Source organism: Microcaecilia unicolor, chromosome 10 (assembly GCF_901765095.1).
Source record: "Microcaecilia unicolor chromosome 10, aMicUni1.1, whole genome shotgun sequence".
NCBI lineage: Eukaryota > Metazoa > Chordata > Amphibia > Gymnophiona > Siphonopidae > Microcaecilia > Microcaecilia unicolor.
This window is the reverse complement of record NC_044040.1, coordinates 39,613,996-39,641,357: the sequence shown is the minus strand read 5'-3', so window position 1 is coordinate 39,641,357 and position 27,362 is coordinate 39,613,996. Positions and strand designations below refer to the sequence as shown.

The 27,362-nt window shown below is 44.2% G+C and overlaps 1 protein-coding gene across 1 annotated transcript in view; it reads right to left on the bottom strand.

Annotated features, from left to right (window-relative positions):
* The window catches only part of CPNE8 (copine 8), a 334,982-nt gene that overhangs the window by 77,154 nt on the left and 230,466 nt on the right, over positions 1-27,362 (bottom strand). The window contains exon 14 of the mRNA XM_030216303.1: positions 2,265-2,311. Within this exon, the coding sequence (XP_030072163.1) occupies positions 2,265-2,311 (47 nt within the window). The remainder of the gene's footprint in view (positions 1-2,264; positions 2,312-27,362) is intronic.

Genomic DNA, 27,362 nt, shown 5'->3' with positions numbered 1-27,362 from the left:
GGTGGTTAGGGCCATTTCAGTGTTGTATTTTGATCTGAAACGTGATTTGGAGTCATGGAGTTTCGAGAATTTGTACAAATATTCTATCAATTGCTTGGCAACTATTCCTTCCAAGAGTCTGGCAATGAGGGGGATGGACACCACTGGTCTGTAGTTCTTGATATCACTTCTACCTGCTTTCGTATTTTTCGGTATTGGTGTGAGGATGATGTTACCTTTCTCTTTGGGGAACAATTATGTTCTGAGGAAGAAGACAAAGTGATTCTACTATCTCCATTGAAAAAGCTGGAGGGTGAAACGGGTCCCTATCGGGAGTTTTGCAGCTGGATTAAATGAGAAGCTAAGTCGCTCTATATATACATTTTTTTGTTTTTCTTATGTTTGCATCATTTCATTGTTCATGTGTATGGATAAGCACAATATGATTTTTTGAGCACAAAAAAGTACAAAAATATATTGTGTGGACAAAACCAGGCATGGGCACCTGCCGCAGGAGTCTAAGAAAAACATGTGATTTATTGAATTAAAAGTTTGTAGAAGTAAAAATATAAAATAATGTGATAAGTAAAAATAATATAGACACATTTGAAATATAAACAAACTATGGACCCTATTTACTAAGGTGTGTTAGTGCTTTTAGCACGCCCACACTTAGCACGCGCGCTAACCATGTAGCGTTTACAGGGATATTGTAGGCACGTACATGATTAACGTGCATACATGGTTGACACACATTAAAAATGTTAACGTGCCTATAACGCTGTTTTGTAAACAGGGCCCTTTAAATATAAAAAGGTATATACTAATTCCTGCCAACCAGAAACACCACAAAATCTGCACGATCATATCTAAACCTCCACTACCCAAGCAGCAAAGGACTCAAATACAAATCCACCTATGCAACCAGCTTTTCCTACCTAAGCGCACAACTATGGGAATACATTGCCAAAAGCAGTAAAAACTACGCTCGGCCACCTAAAATACTATGTATTTGTTCAAACTGTAATCGGCTAACACTGTTAACTGTTATATGTAAACCACATTGAGCCTGCAAAAGGTGGGAAAATGTGGGATACAAATGTAACAAATAATAATAATAATAATTAGCCAAAGTGGCATATAAAATGAATGGCTGAGCGAGTGCTATAACACTGTAAAGCAAAAATATAAAACTGATCAAATGGTAATTTTCAGAAAAAAACAGAAAATAGTGCGGATGTTGCAGATGCAGTGAAGAAGATGGTTTGAGCTATTCTAATAGAGAAGTCACTTTGAAGAGAACGCAAGAGAAAACAAATCTGACTGTACAGAGAAATTCTGGAGGAATGATGCGCTATTAAGAGAAAACATGTGGATGTAAACAAATGCATTAAAAAGGGCAATCAAGGCTTACGTAATGGAGAAATCACTTCGGGTCTCAAAGCAAATCACAAGAGTGAACCATTGGACAGCGTCGAAAAGTATAAAGGAGTGATGCATTAAAGCGGTAGATACTGAAATGTAAGTTTGGTGCCAAAACACTGTCCAATAAAGTGCACATGAATGAAAAATAAGGAAGTACACTGCTTTAATACAAGTCATATGGCAAGTGAGAACTGCCTGATCAGGCCATTTGGTCGTGGGGCTAAGATGTCAGGGGCCATACTGTGGGCAGGCCATTTTGACACAGACTATTAGGTTGGGGGCTTTTTTTGTTAGTTTTTTTTGTTGTTGTTGTTGGGGCTTTTTAGACAGGGCTATTTTGACCTGGTACCACAGGACACCTGACTGCTAAACCCTAACTTCTGAAAACAAATTCCACCTCTTGATTTTGCATTGACTGAAAAGATACCATCTCCCATTAGTTTTAAATCTGCTACCTACTAATTTCATACATTGTCCCCTACTCTTAGTAGCATTTGAAAGTATAAAACAACCCCCACATATACTCAAAACAGACACAAGTATACACACAAAAACCTTACAGTCACCACATATAGTTCCATATCCCTTGCTGCCTTAATGAGACACACTATCATGTCTGTTCACACTAAGCTCCCCCACATAAATATATGAGTTTGCAACCTGAGAAAGGGAAATATGTCATTTTGTTACAATATAAGAGAACACTTTTCAACTTGTTTAAATCCACCTGCACTACTTCAGCCTTTACCACATCCTTTATCAGGAGAGATTACACAGAGACAGGTACTTATGTTTATGAGTCTAAAAATTTGTACAGATGAACTCATCAAATTTTGCAGACAGACATGCATCATACTTACCATTTGAAGCTGTGAAATCAATGGCAACTGTAAAATTGATTTGGGTCCTGTGAATCAAACAAATACAAAGCTTTTTTTTTAAAGGGATGTATTATTTTCACACAGATTGTCTTTAACATATATACTTTTATTACCTTTGTCAGCTTGCACTTCTAATATTCTGAGAATCCAAATACTGTACTTTCTTTTCTATCATTATTTATTTGGGGCCTGACATTGGAAAAGACTTGTATAGTTGCTGTGACACTGCGCTCTCCTTTGTCCAATAATATTCTATATTAGGGGTTCTGAACCTTTTTTGGTTTCTGTACCCCTTTAACAAATCAATGAAAACCTTGCATACCCTCCCTAAACCATGTGTCCACCAGTGATTACTGACAGCTATATATGTCGTTGTTAGTTTCTAACAGTGCTAACTGCTAACATGTTGCTAAAATTACAGCAGTACAGTTATACTACCAAAGAAGTCACACTTAAATCTACGATTCATAAATTGTACATAATGTTAAATATGACCATTTACAAATGATACGTAATAGGAAATATTTTGTTGTTAAGCATTGCAACAATTCAGAAATTTCAGTCATTAGGTCATAGTCTTTCTCACAAAGACATGATTGTGCAACCTACAGAAGAAGTGTGCAAATGAAGTAAATAAAACCCCAAACAAACATAAGCTCTGTTGCCATTAGAGAGAACACTGCTGTTGTTTACCTTCAACCAACACTCAAAACTGTAATTCAGTTTTCAAAAGCGCAACACACGTCACACATATATTCAGTCTGTTTCTGTTCTGGTTGGTGCCACTACCTGCAGCGATGGGTGACCTAAAGCACATTGGAGGGAGTGAGAGGGATAGAGATGCGATGCTAATTATAGGGACTGCAGGGAGGGAGATTGCGACCGATAAACAGTGCATCAGGGGCGTGGGGCTGGGGGGGGGGGGGGGATGAGAGAGAGAGACGCGGCTGGGGAGAATTAGCCTCCCCAAGCCTCTTATACCGGGCGCCTATGAGCCTAGGTAACACATTCATCTTCACTATTGCCATGCGTCCCCACCAAGATAACCACAAGCCCTTCCACCTAGATAACTCCACCCAAATTTGGTTCACTATTTTTCCATAGTTCAAACTATACACTTTACTCAAATCCCTAGGTATCTGAGTCCCCAAGTATTGGATGCTATGCTTGGCCCATTTAAAAGCAAACTTTGCTCCTCACCATGAGTCAAAGAGATCCCCAGCAGCTCGCTTTTATCCATATTAACCCTCAAGCCTGCATGTTTTTCAAATTCCCGAAGGATCTTTAATGTCATAGGCAGCGTCCTCCCTGGATCCACCACATAAAGCAATACATCGTCCACAAACAAAGCAATACAGTGTTCCCCCTCCCCCACCTTATACCCTGAATATCTTGGATGTTGACGCATCAATTCCGCTAGAGGCTCAAAGTATATCGCAAAGAGCAGAGGTGACAAAAGGGCACCCCTGCCTAGTTCCTCTACAAATGGGGAAGAAGGAGGTGTAACTACCATTAATATCAAGGCAGGCCCTCGGGTCCTTATATAGGGCTTCCAACCAAGTACTAAAATTCTCTCCCACTCCCATCCGTTTCAGGACCTCCCTCAAAAACCTCCGGGTTACGCGGTCAAAGGCCTTTTCTGCATCTATGGCCAACAAGGCCGTACCCGGTACACTTCTTTGCGCTTCCCATATCAAGTGGGATCATACATCCACTTCTGAACGCTCATCCCCCGTAATCTCACATCACTCATACCTTTACTCACAGAAATATGTATACCATATGTCTTTGTGTCTTAATATTGCCCTTTAAGCTTCCCATTGTCTCCTTCCAATGTTTCAATGTTTGTGTTCCATTGTTATATTCCTCAACGATACTTCGATTGTCTCGCATAACTCTGCACAATGTAATCCATAACCAAGTTGTAACAAATTGTATTTCCACTATTCATATCATATTGTAAGCCACACTGAGCCCACAAAAAGGTGGGAAAATGTGGGATACAAATGCAATAAATAAATAAATAAATATGCCCTAGAGAGGCACAGGGGCGTAGCTACGGGTGGGCCAATCTTGGCTTAGGCCCGCCCAGTTTGTCTGATCCACCAACTGGCGCTGATCTTCTAGGCGCCGGTTAAGCTGCACAAGCCTGGGTTGTTACCGGTTTTCTTGCAGTGCTTAGGTCCGGATCGCTCAGCCTAAGTCGGTAGTGAAGTTAGACTGCAGCAGCTGGGAGGACCTTCGCTGAATGCATCGCGGCTGCTGCTGTCGTGGTGCTTTGTCTGTGCTCTGCGGCTGCTCTCACCGATGCCTGCTTCCCTGCCCCCCCCCCCCCGCGGTGTGGATGCGACTCGTCGGGCCCGGTCTCTTCCGGCTGTGCCTGTGTGTGCCACTACTAGCGCTGGGCTCCTCCTGGGACTCGTCCCAAATCTGGGTCGGAACCTAGGAGGAGCTCGGTGCTGGCGGTGGAGGGGACGGGGCCCGATGAGCCGCATTCGCGCTGCGGGGGGAGGGGGTGTGTGGGGGACAGGGCAGCAGGGCTTCGTGCAAGAAATTGAAATCTGTAAAAAAAAAAAAAAACCCTCTATGCCCCAGTGCAAAAAAGGCAGTGGTAAATCCCACGTCTGCCTCTGGTGCTTCTAAGATGGCGCCATCAGACAGCAATGTAGCGGGGGGATTAGAAGTGGTAAGAGGCTCTGATATTAAGAAATAGATGTTGGACTTGAAAGTGGACTTTAAATTAGTGCGGCAGGATCTCTGAGTCTCTTGAGGGTATAAAGAAAGAAATTGGAGCCTTATCGACCAAGCAGGAAGAATTGGAGGAATGAGTAGCACAGTGTGAGGAACAGATGGAGGACATAAGGTCTATCACGATTCTCAGAGCGCTGATAATGAAAGCACTATAGGCCCATGTAGAGGACCTCAAAAATAGGCATAGTCTCTGGTTTAGGGGCATACCCGAAGAGCCTGTTTTTGCAGATTGCACTGTAGTGGTGTAAGAAATTGTGCGACATTTGCATAGATCCACTGAATCTTAGACCCAGGAGACCCCAGAGATTAGATTTGATAGAGCGCACAGATCATTGGGCACCAAACATGACAGTATGCCATATGATACACTGGTATGTTTTTCTGAGTTTCCTCTGAAAGAAAAAAATTTTGAAACAGTAGGTTATGCAGCCTGATTCAATGGAAGGCCCTGCAAGTTGACATTTTTAAAGATATTTTTGCATTAACGCTGAGGAGACGATAAGACTTTTTTCAGGGGTGACAAAATTCCTGTGAGGCCAATATAAGTGGAGCTTTCCATTTTGCCTGAGTTTTACTGGAATAACTAAGTGAGTTCAAACCCCAGAGTACACGTGGCAGGTGTTACAGCAGCTACATGTGGAAAATTTACCTTCCGAATCCGAGGTGATGGTTCTGCCACAGAAATGGGAAGCCACTCGCAGATCTGCTAGATGGCCTAGGGTATCCAAGGCCAAACAGTGTGCCAAATCCAGTGATGCCGCAACCAGAGTCTCCTTGCAACCTACATGAAGATGCGGAGGACTACCTAGGTTTTTAAGCATTCTATTGACTGGTTTATTTCATTTGGTGACTGTGATCTTTTTGGACTTTCTGGATTTCTATTCACCTACGACTTGATTTGATGGGCTGCCCATGGCAGTGGGATGCTTTTGCTACAATTGGAACAACATAAGTGCTGAGCAGGCACCGGTGGGAGTGGATGCGGAGTGCAGACGGGGCACTATGGCGGCAGCGACTTTGGCATCCACGATGCTGTGTCACTTCAGCCTCAGTCGGGCCTCAGCACTCCCGTGCTGCCACAAACAGGGCCAGGTGCAGGATCCAGCGCAGTCTGCAGTGCTCTGCTCCACGTGCACACTGACTGCATAGTTTGCATAACTGCAACAACATTCAAGCCCAGGTAAAAGCAAATGTTTTAATTTTTATTATGTGTATTGCTGGACTGCTGGTGGGGATAGGCTCAGTGCCCAGGTTAAAATAAAATTTAAAAAAAGGTTGTAGATTTCATGTTGGTGTGGATGGTCACTTTTTTAATTTTAACCAGGGCACTGCAGAGCCTATCCCCACCTAGAAACCCACCAACATTAAATACAAAAACATTAAAAAAAATTATTTTAACCTGGGCCTGGGTACTGCAGAACCCAGGATTTAAAAAAACAACAACACGTTTTGTATTAATTTAGGTGGGTTTCTGGGTGGAGGTGGGCTTTGCCATGCGCAGGACATTAAAATACAAAATGTTTTATATTTAATGCTAGTGTGCTTTAAGGTGGAGTGGGGATGAGATTAGGAAGAGCAGGGGAGATGCAAGAGATGGGGCATGGTTAGGGCTTAGGACAGGGCTGATGTTGGGGTGGGGGTAGGGTAGGGCTAATGCCTGGGTACAGGATGGATGGTGGAGATCTTGTCATATGTTGAGGTGTTTGCCATTATAGTAGACTTATGTCTGGTCAAGTTTAAGATACGGGATAATGTAACTCTATAAAATATTGTTTTTTTCTGTTAAGTATGTTTGTGGTTTATATTGATGCAGGGCAGCTGTTGGGCAGACTACTTAGAAATTAATGATCAAATGCATTCTAAGGCATTATTTTGTAGTATTCCAAGAAATACTACTCATACTTATATATATAGTGCCCACTCATATTAGCTCTTGGCCCACCCAAAATGTCAGGTCTGGCTACGCCACTGGAGAGGCATAATCGAACGCGAACGCCCATGTGTAAAAACGTCCATCTCCGGACACGGCTCTGCGAAGAGGTGGAGCAAACTGTAAAATCGAAACGGGATGGCCGTCCATCTTTGGTTTCGATTATACGGTTCGGCCCGCTGAAATCCCATCATTTGTGTCGACTCTAGAGATAGACGACACAAATGGTGAGATCGCTGGACCTAGAGATGGCGTTCCGCGGTTTTCAGCAATAATCGAAACCACTGCCGGCCATCTCAAAAACGGACCTAATTCAAGCCATTTGGTCGTGGGAGGGGCCAGCATTCGTAGTGCACTGGTCCCCCTGAGATGCCTCTATGCCAGCCTTGAATATCATACCTAGCTCCATGACACAGCAGTATGCAGGTCCCCGGAGCAATTTTAGTTTAGTTGGTGCTGGGCGGGACACATGCAGAGAGCAAAAATCGGAAGAAAAAAAAACATGCAAGTGCAGTCAGGGACATCCAAATTAAAACAATAGTAATAGGGGGATTTGAACTAGCCACCTTCTGATTACAAGACCTGTGCTCTAACCACTGCACCACTTATTCAGCTGCTTAGACCTCCTTCCCTTTCCATTAAGTCCCTCCAAGTGTCTGTCAGCCAATCACAGCTTGTTTAGCTGACACGGATGTCAGGTAAATGAGCTGTGATTGGCTGACAGAAACTTGGAGGGACTTAATAGAAAGGGAAGGAATGTCTACGCAACTGAATAAGTGGTGCAGTGGTTAGAGCACAAGTCTTGTAATCAGAAGGTGGCTGGTTCAAATCCCCCTATTACTATTGTTTTAATTTGGACGTCCCTGACTGCACTTGCATGGTTTTTTTTTTGGACATCCCTGACTGCACTTGCATGTTTTTTTTTCTTCCGATTTTTGCTCTCTGCATGGGTCCCGCGCAGTACCAACTAAACTAAAATTGCTCTGGTTCAAATCCCCCTATTACTATTGTTTTAATTTGGACATCCCTGACTGCACTTGCATGGTTTTTTTTTTGGACGTCCCTGACTGCACTTGCATGTTTTTTTTTTCTTCTGATTTTTGCTCTCTGCATGGGTCCCGCGCAGCACCAACTAAACTAAAATTGCTCGGGGGACCTGCATACTGCTGTCATGGAGCTAGGTATGGTATTTGAGGCTGACATAGAGGCTGGAAAAATATTTAAACAGTTTGTTTTTTTAGGATGGGAGGGGGTTAGTGACCACTGGGGGAGACAGGGGAGATCATTCCCGATTCCCTCCGGTGGTCATCTGGTCAGTTTGGGCACTTTTTGGAAGCTTGGTCGTGAAAAAAACAGGACCAACTTTGTGTGGACTAAATGCTCATCGGGGATGTCTTGCTTCTTTCCATTGTCCCGCCTTCGCTACTGTTCGGCCACGCCCCCAAGAATTTCGCCAATCCCCATGATGGAAAGCAGTTTGGGCCGTCCAAATTCAGCTTTCGATTATACCTGTTTTTGAGATGGACGTCCATCTCCCGATTTATGTCGGAAGATGGGCGTCCGTCTCTTTCGAAAATAAGCTGGCTAATATTGTCCCCTACCTGCCTCCCTGGCACAAACCCCGACTGGTCCCCATGAATTAGCTTTGGTAGAACCCTTCCCAACCTATTAGCCAAAATCTTGGCCATTATCTTTGCATCCACATTCAACAAAGAAATAGGCCTGTAAGAGCCACACACCGCTGGGTCCTTCCCTGGTTTAGGCAAGACAGTCACCCCTGCCTCTAACATAAATTTTGGGAACTCATTACCCTCCAAAACACCGTTACCCACCCGAACCAAAAGATCCCCTAGTTCACCCACGAAACATTTGTAAACCCGTGCCGAATACCCATCTTACCTAGGAGCCTTCCCGTTCGGAAGCCTCTTAATCACCCTCTGAACTTCCCCCAGCCTAATGGGCTCCCCAAGCTGTAGTCTTTCTGATTCTTCGCGCCATCTGTCTCGCTGCACCCTACGCCTGGAATAAACTTCCTGAGCCCCTACGTCTTGCCCCTTCCTTGGCCACCTTTAAATCTAGACTGAAAGCCCACCTCTTTAACATTGCTTTTGACTCGTAACCACTTGTAACCACCTGCCTCCACCTACCCTCCTTCCTGTACACAATAATTGATTTGATTTGCCTACTTTATTTTTTATCTATTAGATTGTAAGCTCTTTGAGCAGGGACTGTCTTTCTTCTATGTTTGTTCAGCGCTGCGTATGCCTTGTAGCGCTATAGAAATGCTAAATAGTAGTAGTAGTAGTAATTCACTCAATCGTTGCAATTGCACCTGATCTAAATAACTAGCGATGTCTACCTCCGGTTCCTCCTCCGGGACCTTATATGATTCTTGATAATACTTCAAAAAACAGCTTGCTATCTCAGAATCAGCACAGTGCCATCCTCCCCTACCATCCCTCATCTTTTGAATAAGGGATTTAACTCTTCTACTACTTAACATTTCTAGAGCACTACTAGGGTTACGCAGCGCTGTACAGTTTAACAAAGAAGGACAGTCCCTGCTCAAAGGAGCTTATAATCTAAAGGACGAAGTGTCAAGTTGGGGCAGTCTAGATTTACTGAATAGAGGTAAAGTGGTTAGGTGCCGAAGGCGACATTGAGGAGGTGGGCTTTGAGTAAGGATTTGAAGATAAGCAGGGAGGGGGCCTAGCGTATGGGCTCAGGGAGTTTATTCCAAGCATGGGGTGAGGCAGAAAGGGCGGAGCCTGGAATTGGCGGTGGTGGAGAAGGGTACTGAAAGGAGGGATTTGTCTTGAGAGCGCAGGTTACGGGTAGGAACATAAGGGGAGATGAGGGTAGAGAGGTAAGGAGGGGCTGCAGATCGAGTGCATTTGTAGGTTAGTAGGAGAAGCTTGAACTGTATGTGGTACCTGATCGGGAGCCAGTGAAGTGAATTGAGGAGAGGGGTGATATGAGTATATCGGTCCAGGCGGAAGATAAGATATGCAGCAGAGTTCTGAACGGACTGAAGGGGGGATAGATGGCTAAGTGGGAGGCCAGTGAGGAGTAGATTGCAGTAGTCAAGGCGAGAGGTAATGAGAGAGTGGATGAGAGTTCGGGTGGTGTGCTCAGAGAGGAAAGGGCGAATTTTGCTAATGTTATAGAGGAAGAAGCGACAGGTCTTGGCTATCTGCTGGATATGCGCAGAGAAGAAGAGGGAGGAGTCGAAGATGACTCAGAGGCTGCAGGCGGATGAGACGGGGACGATGAGGGTGTTATCAACTGAGATGGAGAGTGGAGGGAGAGGAGAAGTGGGTTTGGGAGGGAAGACAATAAGCTCGGTCTTGGCCATGTTCAGTTTCAGGTGGCGGTTGGGCAGCAATGTTGGATAAGCAGGCTGATACTTTGGCCTGGGTTTCCGTAGTGATGTCTGGTGTGGAGAGATAAAGCTGGGTGTCGTCAGCATAAAGATGATCTTTTGAATAAGAGATTTAACTCTTCTAGCCCTTAAATACCTGGCTAGCATTGCACTGGATTTATTAGCAAACTCAAAGTATTGCTGTTTAAGCTTAGTTCTCATAAAGTCTACTTCCATCATCTGCAATTGATCTAATTCTCCCCTAACTTTTTAAAGTTCCTCCCATACCTGCACTGTGGTCTTCCGTTTGTGCAATTTTTCCAAATACACTAAGCACGAGCGAAGGTCAAGGGAACACTGTCACCTTTCCATCTTCCTGCGTGCCCCCAACTTGATCAAAGTTCCCCGCACCACCGCCTTCAATGCATCCCACAATACAGCTTCTGTGACCTCACCATTATCATTAAAGCAACAAAATTCCTGAATAGTCAATTTAATCTCTTCCCTCACTTTCTCATCCCCCAAAAGTGAATCATTCAACTTCCACCTGCTCCTCCGCTCCCCTTGATCCAGCCCCTTAAGCCTAATCCACATTGGTGCATGATCCGAAATTTGAATGGCCCCTATCTCAGCCTTCCACACCATTTGCCAGCTATTTCGATTCACCCACAACCCGTCTAAATGGGTGTATGATTGTGCTGCATGGGAGTAGAAGGTATAACTCACAGACTATCTAAACAAGTTCTCAATACTACACGACTCCCAGTCAGGATTTCGTTCCAATCACAGTACTGAAACAGTACTAGTTACGCTCATGACTAAATTCAAACAAATGATTGCAACCAGCAAGAACATACTACTTCTACAATTCGACATGTCAAGCGCCTTCGACATGGTTGATCATGGAATTCTATTACACATCCTTGAATACTTTGGTATCGGAGGCAACGTTCTTAATTGGTTTAAAGGATTCCTAACCACATGCTCATATCAAGTGACATCAAATTCGATTACATCAGCCACATGGACACCTGAATGTGGAGTTCCACAGGGATCCCCCCTCTCACTGACCATATTCAACCCAATGATGATACCCTTGGCCAAACTACTATCAAACCAAAACCTCAACCCATACATATACGCTGATGATGTAACGATCTACATCCCATTCAAACAAGACCTAAAAGAAATTTCCAATGACATCAACCAAAGTCTACATATCATGCACTCCTGGGCAGATGCATTTCAGTTGAAACTTAATGCAGAAAAAACCCAATGCCTAATACTCACCTCTCAACACAATACGAACAAATTTACCACCATCAACACACCAAAACTAAATCTACCAATTTCGGAAACCCTAAAAATTCTTGGAGTTACCATTGATCGGCACCTAACACTTGACAATCACGCGAAAAACACAACCAAAAAGATGTTCCAATCAATGTGGAAATTAAAAAGAGTAAGACCATTCTTCCCAAGGACCGTCTTCCGTAATCTGGTACAATCATTAATACTCAGTTATCTAGACTACTGCAACTCACTCTACGCTGGCTGCAAAGAACAAATACTCAAAAAACTCCAAACAGCCCAGAACATGGCAGCTAGACTCATATTTGGAAAATCAAAATACCAAAGTGCAAAACCCCTACGAGAGAAGCTACAGTGGCTCCCACTCAAAGAACGCATCATGTTCAAAGTATGTACCCTAGTTCACAAAATCATCCATGGCGAGGCCCCAGCCTACATGTCAGACCTGATAGACTTACCACCCAGGAATGCTAAAAAATCATCTCACACATTCCTTAATCTTCATTTCCCCAACTGTAAAGGTCTAAAATACAAATTAATGCACGAATCAATCTTTTCCTATATGAGCACGCAATTCTGGAATGCATTGCCACGCAACCTAAAAGCGATCTATGAACTGACCAACTTCCGCAAACTACTGAAGACCCATCTCTTTGACAAGATATACCACAAAGATCAACACATCTGAAACTCCCCACATATACCCAGAAATGTTTAATAATGCCTTCTGTTATATTACTATCATGCATTCCATTACCATGTAACCCAAAATCCTTCTGTAATAACAAATGTCTATTCTCTTCTTATTTCCACTATCCATGATGTATTGTAAGCCACATTGAGCCTGCAAAGAGGTGGGAAAATGTGGGATACAAATGCAATAAATAATAATAATTCTGCTGCACTCCACGTAACAACCTCCAACAATCTACTACTTCCAGCTCTTTCATAAACTGTAGCAATGCTTTTCGCCCGGTTGAATGGTCTAATCGTGCATCCGGAGCAACGATACAGTCCCCTCCTACCACCACTTGCCCTCCAACAAATCCCTGGATCTCCTCTTTTAATGTTTGGAAAAATCCCCTCTGACCCACATTCGGGGCATAAATATTGATCAATGTAAGCTCCTTACCCTGCATCAACTCTCTAATGGCCACACAACGACCACTGGAATCCCGGAACTCCTGCTGGATTACAAACCCACAATTCTGTCTTATCAAAATGCCCCCCCCCCCCATCCTCTTGGGTCCTCCTCCCTGGTGAACCACGACCTCCCGAAAGGGCTTACGATGCAACATATGTGCATCTCTTGGTCTCAAATGCGTTTCTTGAAATAACGTCACATCCCACTTCAATCTATTCAACTCCTTAAATATTCTACTCTGCTTCCCTTGGTTATTGAGCCCATTTACATTCCAAGAACCCACAATGTCTCTCCCATGCCCTCACCCGCCCTCCCCCCGTCCACCCCTTCCCACACCCTCCCTTTTGCTGATCTCTGTGTCATTGGATCAGCCATCCCTCGAGGAACAACCCCACTCCTCAGGAGGCACAAGCACTTCTACATCTATCCCTTGACTCCCCTCCAATTCCTCTCTCACACTTACCACCACACTCATTCGTCTCTTCACTCCTACCAGGCTTCCTTCCACTCCTCTCCCCTGGACTCACAAATTACCGACATGTCGCCCATAATCCCAGCCATCTTATCCTCTCCTCCGTCCCCCTTCACATTCATCCAACATGCTCCCACTACCTCCATTCTCTACAGAGACCCGTATCCCTCCTCCCCTCTCCCCATCAAGCCCCCTGCACGGGTCACACCCTGCATTTTCCTCAATGATTCAAAGAATCTTCCACCAGTCCTCTTAAATCTTCTCTCTTCAAGAAGCATGCTTGTTGGACTTCTTTCCACGATCCACCACCAGTTGCCAAGCTGAATCCGCCCTAGGTTCCACTGCAGCAACTGGTTGCTTTGCCTCAGCTGGAACTCCACTACATCCCAAAGCACGCAATGCTGACCATGCTTCGTCTGGAGCCTTAACTTTGCATGATTTCCCGTCCACCATCAGCCACACCGCAAATGGGAAGAGCCACCTGTAGCGGATCCCCTTTGATCTCATAAATTCCGTAACTTCACGAAAAGATCTGCGTTTTTGCAAAGTAGACCCTGCCAAGTCCTGATACACTCCAATCCCATAGTTTTTCCACTGGATCTCTTTTTGCTGCCGTACTTTAATCAAGATCTTCTCTTTCGTGGTAAAATCTGCAAAACATACAACAATGTCCCTCGGGTTAGAATCTCATTGCGGTCCCGCAAATCGATGCACTCTTTGTATGCGAAGGTCCAAAGACTGATTACCATCCTCTAAAGACAATATATGTCCACACAGCTCCTGTATCACCGCTTCACAATTACTAAATATATCCAGGTCTGGAATTCCTTTAAATCTCAAATTATTGCGCCGCGACCTGTTTTCCAGGTCCTCTATCTGTTCCTTAAGTTGTTGTACTTCGGTAGTGTCCATATCCACCTTCTTACGAAGGTTTCCCATGTCCATCTTCAGCGTCACCAGCCCCTCCTCCACCTCACTGACGCAAGCACCGAGGTCCCGAATTTCAGCCTGAATATCCTTCAGAGCATTCTGCACATATTTTCGGACCCCCACCAAATCCGCCTTCAAGTCCTGGAACCACCCCACCACATTCGATTTGGTAATCTCACTGGTCTCTGTCACACCATCACACCATCTGCAGAGCACTCTTCCTCCGCCTCCGAGGGAATTGGCGCCATCTTGCTCTTTCGAGGCTCAGGCCCTGCCATGCCCGCCTTCGTTTTCTCACTCTGCAACGTCGTGTAACTAAACCTCTCCAAGCTCCTTTTCGGCAGCATAGCACTAGGAGCCTTCCCCTATTATCTGGGACTTCGGGAAGCCTGGCAAAACAGCGGGATATATTCAATTGAACAACAGCCCCGACGGAGCTCCGCGATTATGCTGCCATCCCAGTCAGTGACATCACTTCCTCCCGATTTCAAGACACTTTTGTGCACCCTATTTGACCCTTTGGGGGTGTGGACACCAGGCGCATAGACAGACCTCAGATTTTGGGGGTCCTGAGCTTGTGTGGGGAGGGGCCACAAAATTTTGCCCCACTCACATCTGTGCTGGCGCGGGTCCCCAAGCCCCACTAGTGGAAGCCTTCCTCCCCGTGAAGCCAGGCAGTTGGTGGTATTTTTCCTGGAACGCTGCACTGGCTGACAAAACACCCCCTCCCCTGTCATGCACATGCTTGTTTTTTTGTGAAACTGAGCATGTGTGAGGGAGGCCCTTCCTGAGTGCATGTGCAAAAACAGAGCATGTACAGGGGCGGACCTCCCTCGTGCATGCTCAGTTTCACAGAAACCCACCATGTGTGATGCGTGTTGGGGGAGGGGGAGGGCTGGTAAGGGGTTGGCCAGTGTGGTGGCAGACCATGAAAAGTGCCACTAACTGCTTGGCTTTGCCAAGAGGGCAGCTTTGGCTGGTGTGGCTTGGGGACCCCTGCCAGCCAAAACAGCAGACTGCACCTCAATGGGGGGGGGAGGGCGAACTCAAATTGGGGGGGGCCCAGGCCCCTATTGCACAGGTGGGCACTAGTAGTTATGAACCCGTTCTATACATACAAGATAGAACTTGCCCTATATACAGTGGGGGAAATAAGTATTTGATCCCTTGCTGATTTTGTAAGTTTGCCCACTGACAAAGACATGAGCAGCCCATAATTGAAGGGTAGGTTATTGGTAACAGTGAGAGATAGCACATCACAAATTAAATCCGGAAAATCACATTGTGGAAAGTATATGAATTTATTTGCATTCTGCAGAGGGAAATAAGTATTTGATCCCTCTGGCAAACAAGACCTAATACTTGGTGGCAAAACCCTTGTTGGCAAGCACAGCGGTCAGACGTCTTCTGTAGTTGATGATGAGGTTTGCACACATGTCAGGAGGAATTTTGGCCCACTCCTCTTTGCAGATCATCTCTAAATCATTAAGAGTTCTGGGCTGTCGCTTGGCAACTCGCAGCTTCAGCTCCCTCCATAAGTTTTCAATGGGATTAAGGTCTGGTGACTGGCTAGGCCACTCCATGACCCTAATGTGCTTCTTCCTGAGCCACTCCTTTGTTGCCTTGGCTGTATGTTTTGGGTCATTGTCGTGCTGGAAGACCCAGCCACGACCCATTTTTAAGGCCCTGGCGGAGGGAAGGAGGTTGTCACTCAGAATTGTACGGTACATGGCCCCATCCATTCTCCCATTGATGCGGTGAAGTAGTCCTGTGCCCTTAGCAGAGAAACACCCCCAAAACATAACATTTCCACCTCCATGCTTGACAGTGGGGACGGTGTTCTTTGGGTCATAGGCAGCATTTCTCTTCCTCCAAACACGGCGAGTTGAGTTCATGCCAAAGAGCTCAATTTTTGTCTCATCTGACCACAGCACCTTCTCCCAATCACTCTCGGCATCATCCAGGTGTTCACTGGCAAACTTCAGACGGGCCGTCACATGTGCCTTCCGGAGCAGGGGGACCTTGCGGGCACTGCAGGATTGCAATCCGTTATGTCGTAATGTGTTACCAATGGTTTTCGTGGTGACAGTGGTCCCAGCTGCCTTGAGATCATTGACAAGTTCCCCCCTTGTAGTTGTAGGCTGATTTCTAACCTTCCTCATGATCAAGGATACCCCACGAGGTGAGATTTTGCGTGGAGACCCAGATCTTTGTCGATTGACAGTCATTTTGTACTTCTTCCATTTTCTTACTATGGCACCAACAGTTGTCTCCTTCTCGCCCAGCGTCTTACTGATGGTTTTGTAGCCCATTCCAGCCTTGTGCAGGTGTATGATCTTGTCCCTGACATCCTTAGACAGCTCCTTGCTCTTGGCCATTTTGTAGAGGTTAGAGTCTGACTGATTCACTGAGTCTGTGGACAGGTGTCTTTCATACAGGTGACCATTGCCGACAGCTGTCTGTCATGCAGGTAACGAGTTGATTTGGAGCATCTACCTGGTCTGTAGGGGCCAGATCTCTTACTGGTTGGTGGGGGATCAAATACTTATTTCCCTCTGCAGAATGCAAATAAATTCATATACTTTCCACAATGTGATTTTCCGGATTTAATTTGTGATGTGCTATCTCTCACTGTTACCAATAACCTACCCTTCAATTATGGGCTGCTCATGTCTTTGTCAGTGGGCACACTTACAAAATCAGCAAGGGATCAAATACTTATTTCCCCCACTGTATCTGCCTAACTCTGGAATGTGCCGTATGGACTGCAAATCTAAGTCCCTGGTTTAAAGTGTCAGCTTGATTTATCCTCAGCCTCAGTCAGGACTTTCTACAAGTCCCTCTCACCCAACCCCTAATACTTTGGATTTCTGCAGCCCAATAACGTAATTTAAGATTGGACAAAGCTGAGCTTCCAATCTGTCTAGGGTTTGAAGTTTCCTCTTTAACTCACTTCTACTGAGCTCATTTTGAGAGAGATGCTACATGGAACATGCTGTAACAAATGTACCAATGTGGATAGAACAATCGTTTTGAGGACATCAGTCCTTCCTATCCATGATTACAGCCCTGATCACTCATATATAGTAACATAGTCTATAACGGCAGATAGACCTGTACTGTCTACCCAGTCTGCCCAACAAGATAAACTCATTATACATGGTACGCGATACTGTATATGTATACCCAAGTTTGATTTGTCCTTCCCATTTTCAGGGCACACCCTCAAGATTTCCTTGATTTTCCATATCACTGTAAGAAAATTACTGTTAAACTGGTCCTGCAGTAGGCTAATAAACAAAGCTCCTATTAGCCAACTTAAAGCTTAACAAACACAGAAGAATAAGAAATGTAGGTCTAATGGAGACAATTTCAGATTTGAAAATTTATTTCAGTACCCCCCAAAAAAAGTCCTAAATTCATAAAGCAAGCAGTTCTGATATGTGTGTGTGTGTCTTGGATTACATATAGTAGGACACTGTCAGAGCAAACAGAGATCTTGTAAGTTATCTCTTTAAAAGTGAACGCTGTAACAACAACCACCTCTCATATGCAACGGGCCAAAGGCTGTATTATTAAATCAAACAGCAGAGAGGGGAGGCAGCCTTGCTAGGTATTATGTGTAAAACTGTCAAAATAGTGCAACAAATGCTTGTTAATGCAAATCCACGTTCTAGCATCTTTGTATAAAAACTACACCAATGAGTAGGCACTATAAAGTAGGCACTAACGTGCTAATTTCACACATAAATGATTTGAATAATGACATACACTTGCGTGTGTACACGTGTGTGTAAATGCCGAAAATTCTGCCTCTTAAGAATAACTCACCCTATTCATATAATGTGGGGACCAAAAAATTATCAAAGTTCATCTATGTCCCAAACATTTCATATCAGATGTAAAATATGGACACCTCAACAATTTTTTCTTTTTATTGGGAAAATCAGATTAGCTGCATATCACAACCATATGAATAGTCTTATTCTTTCGCTCAGGCGAAATGGTGTGTAGCAAATCCTCATATATCTCCCATCAATCCATATTTTTTATACAAAATTTTGTTCTTAAAGATTATGCATATATATATATTTCACTCCCAAAGGCTGTGTAAGTATGCCCAGAGCATCACATATAGTTTTTACAATCATTCACTTATCTGTGAAACGGCAATCTAGCAGTAACAGGGAACCCCCGCCGACATGGCCAGGTTTCGCATAGCGCTTTTTCAAGGAAGAGGCTCTCTTAACATCCTGCTTTACTCCTGTATCTTTTGGTATACAGGAGTAAAGCAGGATGTTAAGAGAGCCTCTTCCTTGAAAAAGCGCTATGCGAAACCTGGCCATGTCGGCGGGGGTTCCCTGTTACTGCTAGATTGCCGTTTCACAGATAAGTGAATGATTGTAAAAACTATATGTGATGCTCTGGGCATACTTACACAGCCTTTGGGAGTGAAATATATATATATGCATAATCTTTAAGAACAAAATTTTGTATAAAAAATATGGATTGATGGGAGATATATGAGGATTTGCTACACACCATTTCGCCTGAGCGAAAGAATAAGACTATTCATATGGTTGTGATATGCAGCTAATCTGATTTTCCCAATAAAAAGAAAAAATTGTTGAGGTGTCCATATTTTACATCTGATATGAAATGTTTGGGACATAGATGAACTTTGAAAATTCTGCCTCAGCACTGTTCTGTAAATAAGCATACCTTACAGAGTGTGTATTTTACAGGTAGGTATACACATTGCAGCTGGGGGTTCACATGTGTGAAACCCACACTTCCATGCATAACATAATAAAGCAGGTATCTCCAGCATTTAGGTGTCAGCTCTTACACCAGCTCTATGGCTGATTTAAGCGCTCACACCTAAATGCTGGCATTCTATAAAGTAAGGCACATACATATAGGACTGCCCCCCCCCCCCGTATAAATTATTGAGGAAACGAAGGGACCGTGTTACTCTGTCAAAACATTTTGCATGTAAAGCTGGGACAAATGTTACAGCCAGGCCTATTCCAGAGAACACTGGGTATCAAGGAGGTGCACTTATAACAACCTTCTTTCTCTTTGGGTTGTGCCATCCGGTGCTCAGAAGCTGCTAGGATTTACAGCACTGGTGTTCTTGCAGAGTGGAATGGACACTGAACATCAAGCACGGTAGGAGGCAGAAGAACAACTGGAATAGAACAAAACCCAAATGGGAAGTAGAGGCAGAGTCTAAGAACAGGCAGAACAGGTTCATTGCCAATAAAGTCCATTTCCAAAAAGTCACCAGAAAACAAGGCACTCAGAGCTTTAACAAAGGACCTATCTGTGGACATGGAGGGCAATTCTAGAACAGGGTTTGTAGAAGTAATTTAGAGGATATACTGCAGGAACCTATTTTATACAGGAAAGTAGGCATCTACTTTCCTTCATAAAACACTAACATTTAGGCATGAGCACTTACTCTAGCCGCTGAGCTGGTATATGTGTGAACAGCTACATGTGGCAGAGTCCCATTTCTGTAAAATACATGCGTAAGTGGGAGCTCTGCCTATGTCCCGCTTATGCTCCACTCCTGTGCATGCCTCTCTTACATGTAAATTAAGCGGGTATTTGCAGAAAAGCGCTTAGGCAACATACTGGCATTTACCATGGATTCTCAACCTAGTCCTTGGGACACACCTAGGTTTTCAGGATATCCACAATGAATATGCATAAAAGGTCTGCATTCACGGCCTCCACTGTATGCAAATCTATTTGCATATTCATTGTGGATATCATGAAAACCAGAATGGCCTGTGTCCCGAGGACTGGGTTGAGAACCCCTGGCATTACCCATGTTTATGCTAGCATTCTAAACATTTACATGCATAACGCAAATATAAATGTGAGCGCCTAGTTTATAGAATTGCCCCACTAGAGCCCCAATTTCTTTTCTCTGTTCACAAGCAGGATTCAACCAGGCACATAAGTAGGTGCCTCCCAAGCATACGGTTTCTCCAGCTTCCAGATAGCTTTCTCAGCATTCAGGTACAACTCCAGTCAGAAGTGCAGGCAAAAAAACAATTTCGTTTAGTTTCCTGTACCATTCACAGGCCTTTTCTTTTTGTTTTTATACCGTGGAAGGCACAACTGGACAAGAACACTGAAGCAACAGGAAACAAGAGGTGGGGCAGAAATGTGCCAGTCAGGAAATAAGAAAGCTAAGTTACTTAACTGTAACGTGTTTTCCGAGGACAGCAGGCATATATTCTCACATGTCGGTGATGTCATCCACGGAGCCTGGTGTTGACACTGCCATAGTGCACTGTCACTTTAAAACTTTGAAGCAGTGCCCCCATTGCACATGCATGGGTGCCAGCAATACAGTACTAAAGCTAAGAAGCCAACTCCAAGGGGAGACAGGAGGGATGGGAAAATATGTGCCTGCTGTCCTTGGAGAACATCTGCTACAGATAAGTAACTTAGCTTTTCTTCGAATACAAGCAGGTATAATATTTTCACATGTAGGACTCACTAGCTACCAGGCTTACAGTATGCATGTGTTTTAGCAACTAAGTACAGAGTGAACTTTGTGGAGAAAAAGGGCTGGAGGGTAGAATTGATTTTTACGTAGTAAAAAGATTCTAAAGGACAGCTTGTCCAAACCAGCTATCCCGCTTAGAATGATGCTCCAGACAGTAGTGAGCAGTGAAAGTGTGGATAGAAGACCATATTGCTGCCTTGCAAATTTCTTCAATGGAGGCAGAGCGGAAATGGGCTACTGAAGCCGCCATGGCTTTTACATTGTGAGCAGTGACACGGCTATGAAGGGTCAAGCCCAGCCTGAACATATGTGTAGGAGATAGAGAGGGGCACAATCGAACGGGGGCACTCATCTCTAAGGGCGCCCATCTCCGGGGACGGCCCCGGGATGGGCGGCCATCTTTCGTTTCGATAATATGGTTGGGGACGGCCAAATCTCAACATTTGGGTCGACCTTAGAGATGGCCGGCATTGGTTTTTGCTGATAATGGAAACTAAGGGCGGCCATCTCAAAACCGGCCAAAACCAAGGCATTTGGTCATGGGAGGAGCCAGCATTTGTAGTGCACTGGTCCCCCTCACATGCCAGGAGACCAACCGGGCACCCTAGGGGGCACTGCAGTGGACTTCATTAATTGCTCCCAGGTACATAGCTCCCTTACCTTGGGTACTGAGCCCCCCAAATCCCCCCCAAAACCCACTCCCCACAACTGTACACTACTACCATAGCCCTTATGGGTGAAGGGGGGCATCTACATGTGGGTACAGTGGGTTTCGGGTGGGTTTTGGAGGGCTCATATTTACCACCACAAGTGTAACAGGTGGTGGGGGGGATGGGCCTGGGTCCGCCTAGCTGAAGTGCACTGCACCCACTAAAACTGCTCCAGGGACCTGCATACTGCTGTCATGGAGCTGGGTATGACATTTCAGGCTGGCCAAAAAATGTTTTTAATTTTTTTTTTAGGGTGGGAGGGGGTTAGTGACCACTGGGGGGATGTCATCCCCGATTCCCTCCGGTGGTCATCTGGTCAGTTCGGACACCTTTTTGAGGCTTGGTCCTGAAAATAAATGGACCAAGTAAAGTCGGCCAAATGCTTGTCAGGGCCGCCCTTCTTTTTTCCATTATCGGCCGAGAGCACCCATGTGATAACCAAGCCCCAGTCCCGCCTTCGCTATACGTCCGACACGCCCCCTTAAACTTTGGCTGCTCCTGCGACGGACTGCAGTTGAGGGCGGCCAAAATCGGCTTTCGATTATGCCAATTTGGCCGCACCTGAGAGAAGAGTGCCCATCTCCTGATTTGTGTCGGAAGATGGGCGTCCTTCTCTTTCAAAAATGAGTAGGACAGTCAGCCAACCAAGAAGAGATAGTATGTTTGGTAATGGGAATCCCTAATCTATTAGGGTCAAAGGATACAAAACGTTGGGACGAGTTCATATGAGGTTTTGTACGCTCCAGATAATACACTAGAGCATGTTTGCAGTCTAAGGTATGCAGTTCTGCTTTTCCAGGCTGAGAGTGTAGCTTAGGGAAGAAGACAGAAGTACATGGACTGATTAAGGTGGAACACCGATACCACTTTAGGGAAGAATTTGGGGTGGGTTCAGAGTACTATTCTGTTGTGGTAGAACCTAGTGTAAGGTGGGTCTGCCACAAGGGCTTGAAGTTCATGGACTCTTCGGGCAGAAGTGCTATTAAGAATGCTACCTTATATGTGAAAAACTTCAGAGAAAAGGAATTAAGTGGTTCAAATGGAGGTTTCACAAGACTATGAGGATGACGCTGAGATCCTACTCCACTGGAGTTGGTTTGATAGAAGGTTTGGTATGAAATAAACCTTTCATGAACCATCTATCAAAGGATGAACAGAAATTGTTTGTTATCAACTCTAGCATGAAGAGCGCTAATAGCACTTAAGTGTACTCTGACTGAGTTAGTTTTGAGGCCAGAATCAGAAAGATGGAAGAGGTAACCTTCTGTGTAGAAGGTTTACTCGAGGCTAATAGTATTCTAGAAACTTCTTCTAGAAGGTTTAAAGAACACAAGTCTATGTTGTCAGGAAGCAAGCCATTAGGGCCAGATAGCAAGGGTTTAGATGTAAGATGGTGCCCTTGCTCTGTGTTATTAGGGTTGAGAAAAGATCTAACCTCAATGCTTCCTTGAAGAAGAGGGAATCCAATTTTTATGCAGCCATTAGGGAGTAATTAGAATCATGGTCCCTTAATCTTAATGTAGTTTGAGAAGAGTTTTCCCAATGAGAGGCAGTGGGGGAAAGGTGTATATGAGATCTGCACCCCAGTGAAGTAAGAAGTCGCCTGGAGCTACACGGTTGGGAGTATAGAGCCTGGAACAAAAGTGGGGTAGCTTGCTGTTCAGAGAAGCAGAAAGGTCTATTGCTGGGGTTCCCCGCTGCTGAAATATTTGACAAGCTACTGCCTACCGACATGCGGACGGATCATTCGTGAGGCTGAAGGAGTCTGCTCAATTTGTCTGCCACATCATTTTATTACGGGCTAGTAAACAGCTCTTACAGATATGTTTCCAGAAGCTGCTCAGTTCCATATCTGGATTGCTTATCGACAGGTGGTAAGAACCTGTTCCTCCCTGTTTGTTCAGGTAATACATTGCAACCTGGTTGTCTGTGTGAACAAGTTTTACCTGGCAAAGTAATTGGTCTTGGAAAGTTCTGAGAGTGTTTCAGACTGCTCACAATTCCAGGAGATTGATATAATGTAGTTTTTCCTGTGGGGACCAAGAACTCTGTGTGTGGACACAACCAAGGTAAGCATCCTAACCTACCATGGATGCATCTGTGGTGAGGACTTTGTGATGTGGAAGGGGCTGAAAAGGAAGTCCCCAGGTGAGATTCTGGGAAACCATCCACCACTGTAAAGAGTGTCGTAGCTGCGGAGTAACTTGAATACAGGTGGAGAACAATTCCATGGCTTAGGATCACTGAGAGGAGAGTTCCACTGAGGAATTCGGAAATGAAGTCGAGCCAATGGTGTTACATAGACTGCTGACACCATCGGGCTCATTTTCGAAAGAGGACGTCCATCTTTCGACATAAATTGGAAGATGGGCGTCCTTCTCCCAGAGACGTCCAAATCGGTATAATCAAAACCCAATTTTGGACATCTCCAACTGCAGTCTGTCGCAAGGACGTCCAAGTTTCAAGGGGGCATGTCGGAGGCATAGCAAGGCTGGACTTGGGCATGCCTAACACTTGGATGTCTTTGACCCATAATCGAAAAAAACAAGGATGTGTTTTTATTACAAATAAGGCACAAAAAGGTGCCCGAAATGACCAGATGACCACTGGAGAGAATTGGAGATGACCTCCCGTTACTCCCCCAGTGGTCACTAACCCCCTCCCACCCTCAAAAAACATCTTTAAACATATGTTGTGCCAGCCTCAGATGTCATACTCAGGTCCATGACAGCGCATGCAGGTCCCAGGAGCAGTTTTAATGGGTACTGCAGTGCACTTCAGACAGGCAGACCCAGGCCCATACCCCCCCACCTGTTACATTTGTGGAGGAAACAGCGAGCTCTCCAAAACCCACCACAAACCCACTGTACCCATATATAGGTGCCCCCTTCACCCGTAAGGGCTATGGTAGTGGTGCACAGTTCTGGGTAGTGGGTTTTGGGGGGGGGGGGTTGGGGGGCTCAGCACACAAGGTAAGGGAGCTATGTTCCTGGGAGCATTTTATGAAGTCCACTGCACTGTACCCAAATGCTGGCTCCTCCCACACCCAAATGGCTTGCATTTGAACGTTTTTGACATGGATGTCTTTGGTTTCGAAAATCGCCAAGAGTCAGAATGTCCATGTCTAGGGACATCCAAATTTAAGGATTTGGACGTCTCTGACGGTATTTTCGAAACGAAAGATGGACGGCCATCTTTTTTCAAAAATACGGGTTCCCCGCCCCTGGATTTCGCTGTTTTGCAAGGACGTCCAAATCGCAACTTGGACGTTTCTTTCGAAAATGCCCCTCCACATGACCTAGGAGGTGGAGCATCTGATGAGCAGATACCTGGGTACATTTGGAAATCTGAGTGGAGAGATGTATTATGATGTTTGCTCTCGGTTCAGGAAGGAAGGCTCGAACCTGAGTAGTGTCCAGGATAACCCCTATGAACTCTAAAGTTTGAACCTGTTGGAGATGTAATTTGGGAAATTTATCACAATGAGGAGTTCTGGGAGCCTTCTGGTGGACAGAATTGAAGTCTGTGCTGTTTGTTGAGGGGCTGCCTTGATTAACCAGTTATCAAGGTAGGGGAAGATGTGTGTTCCCCACCTGCAGAATGCCATAGCTACCACTATGAAGCATTTCATGAAGACCTGAGGAGCCGAAGCCAAGCCGAATGGTAAGACCTTGTACTGAATTCTGAGTTCCACAGCAAAAGCGCAGGAACTTTCTGTGGGCAGGGAAGATACGCATATGAGTGTATGTCTCTTTGAGATCTAGGGAGCAAAGCCAGTCGTTGAGTTGGATCATGGGAAGAAGTGATCCCAGGGAAACCATGTACAATTTTTCTTTTAGTAGGAATTTTAAAAAATCTTGCAGGTTGAGAATTGGTCATACTCCACCCCCCTGTCTTTTTTGGTATGAGAAAGTACTTGAAGTAAGAATATTGGCCCCTCTCCAGTGGAGAACTGGTTCTATTACATTTTTATTATACTCAAGGAGACCTACTATGTAAGGGGAGATAACTGTTACCATTTACTTCCGAAAATATACCTCACCACCTTTTAATTCCTTTACAAATATATCAAAGTTTAATAAAGCAGAAGTTAAAACCTTATTCATACATACTATTAGTCACATAACAATTCGTTTCTTTGCTTATGGGTAGATAAATTTTATCCTAATCAGTGCACACAAGGCATTTAAGTCATCAGATTTTTTAAAGCCACCACTTGGGGCATACGTCCTTCAATAAGTCTGTAGTCCCAATTTTACTCCAATGTGCGACCCCCTTATATTTCCTTTAAAAGCGAGAAAACCTGATGTAGATGTTTTCAATCAGGGGAGAACACTCTCCTCGAAATGCATAGATGAAAACTCAACTGGAATATATCTCTTATAGCCCCCTAAACCTTCATTCACAACTATGCTAGGCTTTTCCTCACTTTTAACTTTCTTTCTTTTTCTTCTAGCCTAGTCATTACAACTGAAGTCTTTGCATAAGGGCTATAAACCTCAGCTCCCTCAGGATCCCATCACACCTGTGCCACTGTGTTATAGCTGGGGCTCCCTTCCCCTGGGAGTCTGTGAATGTTGCCTATACAGCATCCTTAGCCCCAGCTAGCCCAAAGAACAGAAGTTGGATTCAGGAATCAAATCCAGGTCTTCCCCACAATAGGGCATAGCACTGCCACTAAGCTACTGTATTTGGTTTCTAAAACAAAATTTTGATGTATTTTAAATTTATTGTTTACTCTCTCACATACCTGTTTATGTGAACAATTAAGTGAGAAAGTCAAATAGTTAGCTCTAGAAGTGTCAGAACATTACAGAAATACTTACAGTACTACTGCTGTAGATTACCGAAAAACTAAATATATTTATTTCATGTATAGAAATGTAAATAAATTCAGCATCTGTGTGATTACAAAAGAACTGCTTATTATATTCACCTGAATTTAACAATGCACTTTACAAAGGTAAACTGAACTCCTGAAACATGCACAACTCCCTGGTGAGTAAAACCTGAGTGTTTACAAAGTGACATGCTCTCTCTAAGGATTTTTCTGAAGTGAAACCTGATTGTTTACAAAGTGATTTACTCTCTCCAAGGACCACACAGCAAAGATGGTTAAAAGTGTTTTTTTAAGTAGTATCTATGTTTTCCTTAATAATTATGACTATTGTAGCATGTACAAACTGCCTAGAAATATTATTCGCAATTTTATTGCAAGTCAAATGTTACAGAATAATCCTACTTGATACAAATAATTTATTTTCAAGCAGCCACATTTTTGCAATTAAAACCCTATAGAGGTTTTTGAAAAATGAAAGAACACATGAAATCATCAGTATCCATTTTACTTGTAAAAATAATTTAAATCATTATAATATTTTAGATACTTCTGCTTTGAAAAGTCACCCCAGCAAATTTATATGCATGTATTTATACTTATATTTTGGCACATACAAATTTCCAAATTTAATTCATGTACACACATGTACATTATCCCTCTAATTCTATATATAGTGTTTGAAATTGTGCGCATAAATTTGGGTGCATGCCCAAATTGTGTGCGCGCAATTTAATTGCTGAACAAGTCAACTAGTGCTGATAATTGGTGCTAATTTCCAATAATTGGAATTTACACGCACATCTTTATAGTCACTGTTCTATAAAGATGTGCATATAAATGTTTCCACACAGATCCGAAAAGGGAGAATGGCCATAAGTGGGTCGGAGCAGTTCTAGAATTTGAGCACAGTAGAATTTGGGGCATCAGTGCCTAATTTAGGCATGAGGATTTACACCAGTGTTCAGTTGGTATAAATCCTTCCGCCTAAAATTGGGAATGGATCCTGGTGCTAAGTGCTATTTTATAAACAGCGCCCACCTTGGAGTGCCGTTTATAGAACAATGCTTAGTGCACATTTTTTGGCGCTCAATTTTGGGAGCCA